Source organism: Caloenas nicobarica, chromosome 1, assembly GCF_036013445.1.
Source record: "Caloenas nicobarica isolate bCalNic1 chromosome 1, bCalNic1.hap1, whole genome shotgun sequence".
Classification (NCBI taxonomy): domain Eukaryota; kingdom Metazoa; phylum Chordata; class Aves; order Columbiformes; family Columbidae; genus Caloenas; species Caloenas nicobarica.
Window position 1 is genome coordinate 214,318,735 of NC_088245.1, and position 12,126 is coordinate 214,330,860.

The 12,126-nt window shown below is 41.2% G+C and overlaps 1 protein-coding gene across 1 annotated transcript in view; it reads left to right on the top strand.

Moving 5' to 3' along the window:
• PPME1 (protein phosphatase methylesterase 1) overlaps positions 1–12,126 on the top strand; it is a 30,037-nt gene that overhangs the window by 5,250 nt on the left and 12,661 nt on the right. The window contains exons 2-3 of the mRNA XM_065658517.1: positions 9,018–9,111; positions 10,428–10,520. Coding sequence (XP_065514589.1) covers positions 9,018–9,111; positions 10,428–10,520 — 187 coding nt within the window. The remainder of the gene's footprint in view (positions 1–9,017; positions 9,112–10,427; positions 10,521–12,126) is intronic.

Here is a 12,126-nt window from a genome sequence, read left to right on the forward strand (position 1 = left end):
TTTCATCTACATTTGCAGATGATAAATTAATTCATACATGTCAGCAGAACTGGTGGTTTTGGGGGTTTTTTGGGGTTCTTTTGGAGGTATGACTCTGCCCCTCTATTCGGGTTATGAGCTACATTTCTGCTTGCATCTCGTCTGTGTTCATGTAATTTATTTCTACCTAAGCTTAATTTAGGCTTGGCTAAGTTTAGGCTTAGCAGGATGCAGTTTGGTACAAACAAGCGCAAGATTCTATAGTGAGGCCACCTCAAGAGAATGCGATTAATTATACAGAGAAAAATGAGTGTGGCTTATGGTGCTGGCAAATATACAAGGCTATACTGAAACAGTCCTTTACATTTCAAACTTTTACAGGGACCAAAAATAATTAAACTCAGAGAAACATTGATTTGCTGTGTTAAGCATCTCATGTTTATGAATCTATTTCACCGCTCTGAATTTCTCGAAGTGGAAGCAGGGCTGTTAAAATGGGTTCAAACTTAATATCCAACTGCGCTGCAAGCTGATTTTTCCATGGCTAAAATGTGCTTTATATGCACCGATCTTCTGACTAGCATGCCAGGTACTCTAGTTTTTTTATTTTTATATTTTTTTATTTTTTTATCAACCGGGCAGGCCATGTTAATGTGACTGTATGGTGGTTTTGGAAGCAGATCACAAGAAGCAGAGGGTAGAGCAGGTGATATCACCGTAGGAAAATTGAAAAATAATTTACCGCAGCGTTGAGATTTCTCAAGCTTTGTCCGTCCTTGAGCGGAAAGGCAAGTGATGGCATAGGATATTTTCTCAAAGCTTCCTCTGGATTATTCGCTTTGCAAAGAAGCTTTTGCCATTTATACCGAGGACTTCTCAACCCAAATGAAGTCTTACATCTTTTTGCTAATGCATTGTTAAAAGATTTATCACAAACTACTGAAACATGAATTAAATGGCACCTATTCCTGCGTTGAAATAGGTGACGATAGACTCATTTCTATTTTTTTGTTCTTAATTTTATTCTTTTTTGGTTTTGTTCGAACTTGCCTGTACATTGCAAGTGATACGTTTGGATCGCTCGGTTAAAATAGAAGTAAAAACAAACTTTATGGTCAGAGTTCCGTGAGAAAATCAAATAATGAATCGAATAGTGAAGCAGAAGTGACGGAGACCCCCAGAAGCAGCTCCCAACAGCTGTTTTATTTTACATCTTAAGTTTTTCACTAGTTTCCTTCCAGAACTACTTGATTCAGAGCTGAAGATCCGGATGAGATTTGGAAATTAAGAAGAATTTACTCTTCTTTTCCAACACGTGAATAAAAATTATGTACGAACTCATAAAATCTTTTAATTATCTACAAGGGCTTGATTGGATCAGATCTGTGTAAGTCGATCATGACAATTCCAACAAATTTCTCCCTTTCTAATCCATTTTTTCCCCCGCAGCTTTTTAAATAAATATTTTATGTGTTCAGTATCTTCAAGGCAGAACTTAAAATAGTGTCCTTGTCAATTTTCAGATTTTTTTTAAATGCGGCCTGTCAACTGTGGCACTTCTCACATACAGACGGTGTTTGATTCGCTTTGGTCAGGTCCAAATACGGTGCAAGAATTAAGCGTCTTGATCGATGCACGTGATGTTCTATAATTGCTTTAGTAGTTTTAAATATGGATTTTTCAGAAAAAAAAGAATTCTAAAAATGGTTTCTCCTGCTTGGTACGATATTTTTTTAAAAAATTTATTTATTTTTAGGGAAGTACCCTTTAAAAATTGGCGAGAGGTTTGTTGAGTTCTGTTCCTGTTGCTCGGGGATCCCTTGCAATATCTGCACATTTTTGGTATGTGATGAGATAAAATTGCACAATAGGATAAAACCAACTGTAAAGGGGGCCCAGAATTTGTTTTGTGATTCCAGTTTAATGTGCCGACCAACTGGTTTGACATTTAAGGATCATCCCAGGAAAATTGTTACGTCGGATCCATTTGTGGTTTGGTCGGCCGGATACTTTAAAAAGCCGTAATTAGTTCTGTGGGTTTAAATATTTGGTCAGCAAAATCCTGTTTCAGCAGAGGAAGGTGCAAAATCACAGCTGCTGCTTATTGGGCTTGCTTCTAATTTTGAATGTGTGTTGGTGGATCGCTAAAAAAAAGGCTCTAGGAAAAATAAATCAAAGATACTAATTCTTTTCTTTAGAGAAATGTTCTGAAATCAGCCCAGTTTCCTGCAGTCACCAAGTGTTTTGTGGAAAACTACATGTTTATTCTGCTTTTTTGGGGATTCACTATTAACTGAGAAGTCACTTATGCTTTCCCAAGCGTTGTTTGGAGGCAAGTATTTTGCTTTAAATTACAATTTGCACGTATTTTATTGGAGGTGACAATAGTTTTTAATTCCCATCTCCGCTTTCTGCTCCAATTCCCCTGCAAACGTGAGAGTTCTGGTATATATTATTCCCAGATATTTCCTATACGACACACAACTACTAACATTTTCCCTGGAGGTGTTAACTCCAATTAAGCTGAATTTGAAGCATTAATTGATACCACTAAATCCAACAGTATAAAGAGTAGTGGGGCAAATTCCCAGGGAAGAGCTCGACTGATTTCATGGGTTCCTCTTGCAATTCGTGAGATATTTTCCGTGGATCTGTCTTGGTATTTGCATCTGCATGGAAGTTTTAGTGGATAAAAAAATACTCGTAAGTCTTTTGATTGTGCCCTTCTTGGGTTTTGTTGTTTGTTTTTATTTCCCATTCAAGTTTTCCCCGAGCAAAGTGGAAGGTTGACCAACGCGATCTCACTTTTGCGTAGGAATTACGGACGGCTTCTGTGAAACTGCGCGAAGTTTAATCATTTCGGTCAATAGTTGCTTCCCAAATTCAGGCTGTGGCGATGCGATCAGGCCAACCCTGCGTGGGTTTGTGGTGCTACGGGAAGGAGCGATTTGTCTCCTGTTCTGCTCCTTGTCTTCATCTTCTCCATTGTCCTGGGCTTGGGTGGCCTTGCAAGTAGACAGGTGGGAACAGATCGGAGAGATCTGGGGAAGATCAGAGGAGTGGTGGATCCTCCATCATTGGAGATGTTCAAGGTGAGGTTGGATGGGGCTCTGAGCCACCTGATCTGGGTGAAGATGTCCCTGCTCATGGCAGAGGGTTGGACCAGATGAGCTTTGAAGGTCCTTTCAACCCAAACTATTCTGTGAAAACCATTTTTGTTTTCAGCTACATCTGAAACCACAGGGAGCAGCTAAATCTGGAGGAATGGAGAAGGAAGGAGACATCTTCTTCACTAACCTTGCGGGTTTGTTCTTCGTTACAGTAACTGTGTATCGGTGCTCTCAGTAACTGGAGAGTCTTGTGGTTGTCTGCCTGTTCCAGGAGAAAAGCATCAGGTCAACTTAGAATCACAGAATCATTTTGGTTGGAAAAGCCCCTCCAGATCATCGAGTCCAACCATAACCCGCCCCTGGCACTGCCCCATGTCCTGAGAACCTCATGTCCGTCTGTCCAACCCCTCCAGGGATGGTGACTCCACCACTGCCCTGGGCAGCCTGTTCCAATGCCCCACAGCCCTTTGGGGAAGAAATTGTTCCCCAGATCCAACCTCAACCTCCCCTGGCGCAACTTGAGGCCGTTTCCTCTGGTCCTGGCGCTTGTTCCTGGGGAGCAGAGCCCGACCCCCCCTGGCTCCAAGCTCCTTTCAGGCAGGTCAGAGATCAGAAGGTCTCCCCTCAGCTCCTGTTCTCCAGCTGAACCCCCAGCTCCCTCAGCCGCTCCCATCACCCTTGTGCTCCAGCCCCTTCCCCAGCTCCGTTCCCTTCTCTGAAGAGGTTTGAGACTGATGCCAGGTTCTCCAGGTTCTCTGATCTCATGAAGACATCTGCTTGAGAAAACAAGCTAAAAATCTCTTTAATCTGAGCATTTGAGATGAACTTAATTTAACCACCTTATGCAGTTGAGGGTCTCCTTAGATACCTGAGGATCCCACCACGACCAGGGTCACCGCGCTCTCACTTCGATGTGTGCACTCAGCCGACGAACCACTGGCTTTCCAGAGACTGTGCTTCGCCAAACCACGTTCTCCATCCTCTTAATCTATTTTTTTTTGCCTCGTGCCTGGGTACGTGAGTTGACTTTGTTAGTTTTGGGATTTGTTCTTCATCCGTCAGAAAAGGAGCAATATCCAGTCCCACTCCACCTGCTCTTGCCCGTGCAGGATTAGTTAACATTTTTTGCGTGGCTTGCCCCTCGATACCTGATTTTGCTTAGCGCTGTGCTTAATATTCCCTCTGGAAGTCCTGAATGCTTAAAAATCTGCGCTTACTGGTAGAAATTATGGGTTTTGCCATTTGGGACAGATCCTGAGCCAGATGTCATTGGTGACAGCTCAAGCTACTTGGGCTTGTAGCTTTGGCGTGTGACTGCGAGAAGTTCGTTTCTTGCTTTTCGTTAGGATTAATTTTGCTTTTAAATACCCCAAACTTACGCAACTCAATTCATGCGATTCCATACCTCTCCTACACGATATTGTTTTAGCATCCTGGCGCTAGTCAACAGGCTATGATGTCCCCCTTCTGTAACAGTGGCTGTTTCACAAAACCAGATTAATTTGTCAAAACTCTTCATCTGTCATGATACAACTAATCAGCAACTTGCACCGGGATTTCCCCGCTGTCGCGGAGTCCACTTACAAACTTTCTGCTCTCATAATATAGGGACGATTTCCAGGAAGTTTCTGCTGTTTGCCGAATTTCTGAATGATGTTGGAAGAGGTGCGGCCGGGCGGATGCTGATATTTGCTGATCACCTGGATTTACCGAGGACAATAAACCTAAAACTGGTCTGACCGCGTTGAAAGGCTGCGTTTTAAAAGGGCGACGACCAATACTTCTGGGACCAATACTGTTCAATATATTCATCAATGACTTGGATGAGGGAATTGAGTGTACTATCAGCAAGTTTGCTGATGACACCAAGCTGGGAGGAGTGGCTGACACTGGAAGGCTGTGCTGCCATCCAGCGAGATCTGGACAGGCTAGAGAGTTGGGCGGGAAAAAACTTAATGAAATATAACAAGGGGAAATGTAGAGTCTTGCATCTGGGCAGGAACAACCCCAGGTTCCAGTACAGGTTGGGGAATGACCTGTTGGAGAGCAGTGTAGGGGAAAGGGACCTGGGGGTCCTGGTGGACAGCAGGATGACCATGAGCCAGCACTGGGCCCTTGTGGCCAAGAAGGCCAATGGCATCCTGGGGTGTATTAGAAGGGGGGTGGTCAGTAGGTCCAGAGAGGTTCTCCTTCCCCTCTACTCTGCCCTGGTGAGACCTCATCTGGAATATTGTGTCCAGTTCTGGGCCCCTCAGTTCCAGAAGGACAGGGAACTGCTGGAGAGAGTCCAGCGCAGGGCCACAAAGATGATTAAGGGAGTGGAGCATCTCCCTTATGAGGAAAGGCTGAGGGAGCTGGGGCTCTTTAGCTTGGAGAAGAGGAGACTGAGGGGTGACCTCATCAATGTTTATAAATATATAAAGGGTGGGTGTCACGAGGATGGAGCTAGGCTCTTCTCGGTGACAACCAACAGTAAGACAAGGGGTAATGGGTTCAAGCTGGAACACAAGAGGTTCCACTTAAATTTGAGAAGAAACTTCTTCTCAGTGAGGGTGACGGAACACTGGAACAGGCTGCCCAGGGAGGTTGTGGATTCTCCTTCTCTGGAGACATTCAAAACCCGCCTGGACGCCTTCCTGTGTAAACTCATCTGGGTGTTCCTGCTCTGGCAGGGGGATTGGACTAGATGAGCTTTCGAGGTCCCTTCCAATCCCTGACATTCTGTGATTCTGTGATTCTGTGACGACGTTTGTTGTCGCCAACCGCGCATCCTACCTATTAAAAAAATGGAGAAGGGGGATCACCCAAGTTGTGTGCAGTTCTCTCTATCTCCAGAAAAAAAACATAAATTATTTGGAGAGCGAACGTGATGGAGCTGGGGTGGCTTCCAGCAAGGAGACAATCAATAGAGGAGGACTTCTGGCTTGAAAAATACACGGCCCAAGGAAAGGAAATAAGATACAGGGTGTACACAGTCACTAATATTATAAAGAACAGGCAACCGTTACCATAGCAGGGGCTTAAAAGCAAACAAATACTGTTTTTTGCTTAAAGCCTAATTAAATCGCAACACTGTTGTCGCAGGTGTTGTGGAAGCAGCTCTGGCTCAAAATGACCTGTGTTTTATTCAGCATTTTTGGCATCTTGGCCTGCACCAGCAATTTTCGTGTTTGTTTTTAGTCCTAGTGGGATGTTATATCAGCGTCACGGCAAATATTGTCTCCCTTCCTTGGATACTTGGACACCTATACAGATGTTCTTGGTTCTTCCCAATATTACAACAACTTATCTTTAAAATATACGGCTCTGTTCTTCCCGATGTACAGCGTTCTTTGAAAGGCTGAGGTTTGAATTTGCTAATTTTTCTTTAATCAGAGAATGAGATTAAGCAGAGGCAGTAAGGGATTAATATTTTCTGGATTCACGTAGGTGTGCGATGTCTGATTTTATTTAATTGAAATATGACAAGAGCGACACTGAAGTCTGGAAACCCCCAGAAGGCAATTTGGACAATTCAGGGGGTGGTTGTTTTATGTTTCGTATTCTAGAAACATCAAGGGAAACTGGAGTTTTGTCTCTACAAAAGCAAAAAGCTGCTTTGTCTCTTCCTTTCTTTTTCTTTAGGAAGCCAAAAATTCAGGAGAAACTTCTTTCAACAGAGGAGATTTTTCTTCTGCGAAGGTCTTACATCCCTGTGCCTGTGCTTGATTTTAATATTTTGTGCCGACCGCCTCCCCCAGAAGAGCTGAAATGCAAAAAATGTGTTAAAATGGTGCCCTGTTACTCATCCTGTAAACCAGGCTCCAATCTAGCCTAATTATGTCCCTGCCAAAATTAAGCACTACTCTTTGCGCCTTACTGAGTGAATATCAGCCTGAGAAACAGATTTTTGCATTGACTGAGTCATCAGGAAAATTCTGATTGCGGAGCCTTTTGTTGGTTGTACAAGGGCACAGCTGCACCTTTTGATGGAAGGAAAAAATAAATCAATTTGTCAACTGGGCACCTTTGAGAGCCCTGGATTATACAATGTCTGCAGCACAGGTTTTCTGCATCCACCCAATAATAATGATCATACTCATAATCATTGCATTCCCTAAGGTGCTGGATACAACCTCAGTACCACAGGAGCAGGTGATTTAAGGTGTAATTTGTTGCACCTGTCAACAAAGCACAGCAGAAATGAGCCCGATTATAAAGAGGCATCTCACTCTTCATGGGAAATAACGACTGTGATTCACGGTTCGGAAATGCGTTACTGGAAAAAACAGGCTTATTTTTTTTTCCTGCCTCTTTTCAGGTATTATTGCACTGTCAGGAAGATACAAGGTTATAAAAAAGCAGGAAACCTCTCCAGGTAGAAGTAGTTACTAGACACACTGATGTCCAAATCCTTCGTCACACTGAGTCCTCTTTTAACACAACAGTTTTGGTCTTTTTTTAAATTTTATTTCGTTTTTCTATGATGGTAAAGCGGTTTTTCTGTAGGGGTGGATTGTGACTTCTAAAGGAATTCCAGCAACCTGGGAATAAGTGCAAGGCCTGGAGCAAACCAGAGCCTGAAGGCCCATCCTCTCCTTCATACAAAATCCAGCTTTTAAAGATCTCTCCTTCATACAAAATCCAGGTTCTAAAGATCTCTCCTTAATACAAAATCCAGGTTCTAAAGATCTCTCCTTAATACAAAATCCAGGTTCTAAAGATCTCTCCTTAATACAAAATCCAGGTTCTAAAGATCTCTCCTTAATTTAAAATCCGGGTTCTAAAGATCTCTCCTTAATACAAAATCCGGGTTCTAAAGATCTCTCCTTAATCTAAAATCCGGGTTCTAAAGCTCGCTCCTTAATCTAAAATCCGGGTTCTAAAGCTCGCTCCTTAATCTAAAATCCGGGTTTTAAAGATCCTACCCCTTTCTAAAATAATAGTAATAATAGTAGTAATGATAATAATAATAATAATAATAATAATAATAATATAACTTTATCCTTTTGGACTCACTTCCTTTTTACTTGCACTGCTGGACTCGATAGCATCCTTCCCAACAAAATCTTATTTTAGGCTGTTTCCAGGATCGCAGTTCCCTGCGGAGCCCTCGGGACACCAAGGAAAGCAGCTCGAGGAGTCTTTATTGGTCTTTTATTGGCGATGGTGTTCTCGTGGTCCTTATACTTGGGGCAGGATAGATACAGAACCATTGGCTTTCTGTTGGAATGATATTTCTTCCAAAAAATTCAAGGGGATTTCTAGGAAAGCCGTAATGTCCTGACAAGCAGTACGTGGTAAATTAATAGTAACCTTCAGTAAAAAACTGACACTCTTGCTTTTCAATCCCGTAGTGTCAAGGTGACTTATAAAGGGGAACGTATTCTTTTTTTTTAATTGTGATTCATGGGCTGAATCCTAAATTTCGGATGGTTCCCTGTGGAATGCGTGCCAGTCATTTAAGGCTAGAGCAAAACCATCGAATATAAAGGTGTTTAATGGCTTTCGACTCTGATTTTTGGAGCGCCTGATCCGTGGCTCACCGAAAATTGGGACATTGTGCTGAGACAGTTTCACAATGTGCCCCGTTCTTTTTCTTTTCCCTTGGCTTAGGTTTTTGTAGTCTTAAAAAAACATTATTCAGTCTTCCTTGCTATTGCTTTGCGAGGGAAATATTCTCCTCTTGGTGTCGCCCTGTGCATCTTTGCGATCTCCTCAATACGAGCAATAATTAGGGAGGAAAAATGGGGATTTCGCTACCATAAAGTTGCTGATATTGTAATTGTGTGGGAGTTTCACCGATGCATCATTTGCTTCCAGTCCTAAACTGTTGTGTGACACCGGCGTGTTCTCTTCGATGGACGTAACGACACCTGTATGCCAATTTAAATGAAAGATTTTAAAAAATTACCTGTTTCTTACTGAATTTTTTTTTTTGTCTTGCAGCCCTGGAAGAAAACGTGATTTTTCGCCGGTGCTATGGAGCCAATACTTTGAATCGATGGAGGACGTCGTGGTAGAAAATGAAACCGGCAAGGATATATCCTTTTTTTTTTTCCAGCTTGAACTTTTATTATTCTCAGTCCTAGCGCAGCATCATGTGTCATTGAATTTATTGGGGTTCTCTCCATCTTTTTCATGTACTACTTCTGATCTTCCAATTTTTTCTTTTGCAGGGATCAGCATCAATAACTAGAACTCTCCCTTCTAAGCTGACAGTTAAGATGGACAGGGTCTGTTCCTGCCGTTGCTTTAGCAATAATTAATATTTTAAAAGTCTTTCCAACAGTTCAATAACGTATTTTGCACAGAAACACTCGTCCATTCCCATAGTTTAAACCGTATCGGGATCTAAGCTGTTTATTGATTTTTTTTTTTTTTAAAATTTTTTATTAACAACAGGTAGTTGATCTCTCCAAAATCTCTGCTCCCTTTGCAAATGTTTGTTTGTTCCAGGTCGTTTGACCTAATTACAAAAGGAAAACATTTTAATCTGTGTTTAAATAACACAACCTTGTCATTTAAATAGTTGCAGCGTTTTTAAACATGCATGTTTTAGCTTGGCCGGTAGGAAACCCCAACTTTCCAAGCTATTTCTCTCCAAATTACCAATTTAGTAATTACTTCTCTAACGTCAGTAGCATGTGATGCTTTGGAATGAGCAAATTCTGGTCATTATTTTGTGTTTATTTCCTGCGTTTGTCCAATTGATCCCGTGAATTCTTCATGGTGTGCACCTTGTCAGGCTTTGTAAGGGCTGTGCGCACCCCCGAGGCTTCATAAATAATAGAATTAAAAATATAATGGACTTATTTGGATAGGTGGTCCACACAAGCATCCTAAATTTAAGCCAGTCTTAGTTACTTGGGATTTATTTTGTTACATACGACCTTTAGCAGAAGCTTGAGCTCCTGTATGAAAGGTTGTGGACAGATGCGGAAGTTTTTAGTTTTTAGTGATAGTTTAATTGATTTTTCAATCTCTGCATATATATTGTAAGGGGACTTTAGCTATCGTAATTAAATGTCTTCGCTGTATAAGCTCCAGTGAATAATTACCTTGCCTTAAAAATCTTATTTGCTGGCTGATCTGATATTTTTTCCTTGGAAATAATAGGAAAATACTCCAAAAGTACAAGGAGACCTGGACAACAGGAAAAAAAACCCCTCTAGAATAAAATAAACGGCATAAGTTTTATCCAGGTTATTCTTGCCCATGCCCGTTGATCAGAGGGAGAAATGAGGCTTTGAGTTAAACAAAGGTACAAATAAAACACTGTTGGATGTTGTAGACTCCAAAACACATTGAGGTAAGTGACTTCAAAGAACTCTATGAAATGTCCTTAACTGTTCGTACACTTTTCGAATTTACAAAAGCGGAGTGGAGGGGCCCGTCTTGCTGCTGTTACACGGGGGAGGCCATTCTGCGCTTTCCTGGGCTGTATTTACTGTAAGTAACCTGCTGCTTCACTGCTACATATATATATATATATATATATATACACACACACCAGAGAAAGGCAACTAACCATTCAGCTGTGTTAAGCACAGGAAAATCCATTTCGAAAACTGTCTCATAATCTGGTGCGCACCTGAGTCAATTCTAAATATTTCCCTCTCAGTGTATTTATTAAATAGGCAAAGCACCCGCAAAGGTTTCTCCTCTAGGTTTTAATTACCAGCAATAACCAAAACTACGCCTGCCAAATAACTTGTGCGTTTTAACCGAGTGCCAAGACATTTATCTTTGTGACGTGTCCATTTTTTTTCCAGAAGGCTGCTTTTTCATGATTACCAGTGAAAATTCAACAGCTTCTAAAGGATTTCAAGTAAAGTAAAATAATGTCCAGTGTGTGAGTTCTATTATTAATGTTTTTCTTTTTTTTTAAATATTATTTTGGACCCTTTTAATCCAGGAACTCTTCAAGCCCTTAACATAAGGATGATGTAAGATGATGTAGGATGATTTTCATGGCATTTCGACTGGACAAAGTCTCTACATCTCCCCTGTGCCATGTCATATTTATTACGTTTTAGATATTTAGGTGGGCTGTAAATAACTCAGCCTTTAAGCATTCAAACTGCTGAGAAAAATGAATATTTTCCAAGAGTCACTACCAACTGCTCTCGAATTCCCAACGCGATTACCGTTGAGTAATCCTGATGGTGTAATTATAAACCATCTTACAATATGAAGAGACACACCAGCAAATACTTGACCAACTGGGCTGCAATTTTAGTGTTGATTAGTGTTAATAGTTTTACAGCTAAGAGTTCGTTTGGAATTTTACCTGACCCAGAAACTGGTGCAGATCTGAAACTTTAAGTCTTAAATCTCTGTATTACTAAATTCTGTAGTTAGTTATTTGTAACTCACTAGTTGCTAAGGTGGACGGATATATTTTCCTCTGCTAGTTTGGGGATTTTTTCAATGATATTCAAGTGTCTTAAGCAGATGTAGTGAAGGTCACTGCTTTTAATTGGAGGCAGAGGTATGAAATCGCGGGGTTTTTTTGAGGTAAGGGCTTTTACAAGTCGCTTCTGTCCTCTCTAGAGCTCCTTATTTCAAATAGCAACACCAAACCCATTTTTACATTTAAAAATCTCCAGAATTTAGCAGAGTGATTGCAGTTATAACACTGTACCTTACAGTGATGGGCTTTTTATGTTGGAGAAAGAAACTGCCACGATATTTAGCTTATGCTTTTGTGTGGCTGCTATCAAATTCTTTCCTCGTTGCATTTTTGAAATGAAAGTTGGTCCCGAGCGAAAGCGTTAAATGTTTGGGATGAACCAGAACTTTAAAAACAAAACCAAAAAATCCCACAAACAACAAAAAAACCAAACCAAAACTAACTAACGAAACAATATTAATTTTAAAATATCTTTCCTCCCCCCCAAAAAACCCAAGAAGAACCCCAAATTGGGAAGCATTGAGAGTAACCATCTCGAAATAAAATCACATCCTTCCAGAGCAATGTGCTCCTTTCTTATTTTGCTTATTGACCTGGTCGCTTCCTAGATGATGTATTTGTACTTTTCTTGGCCAAAATACT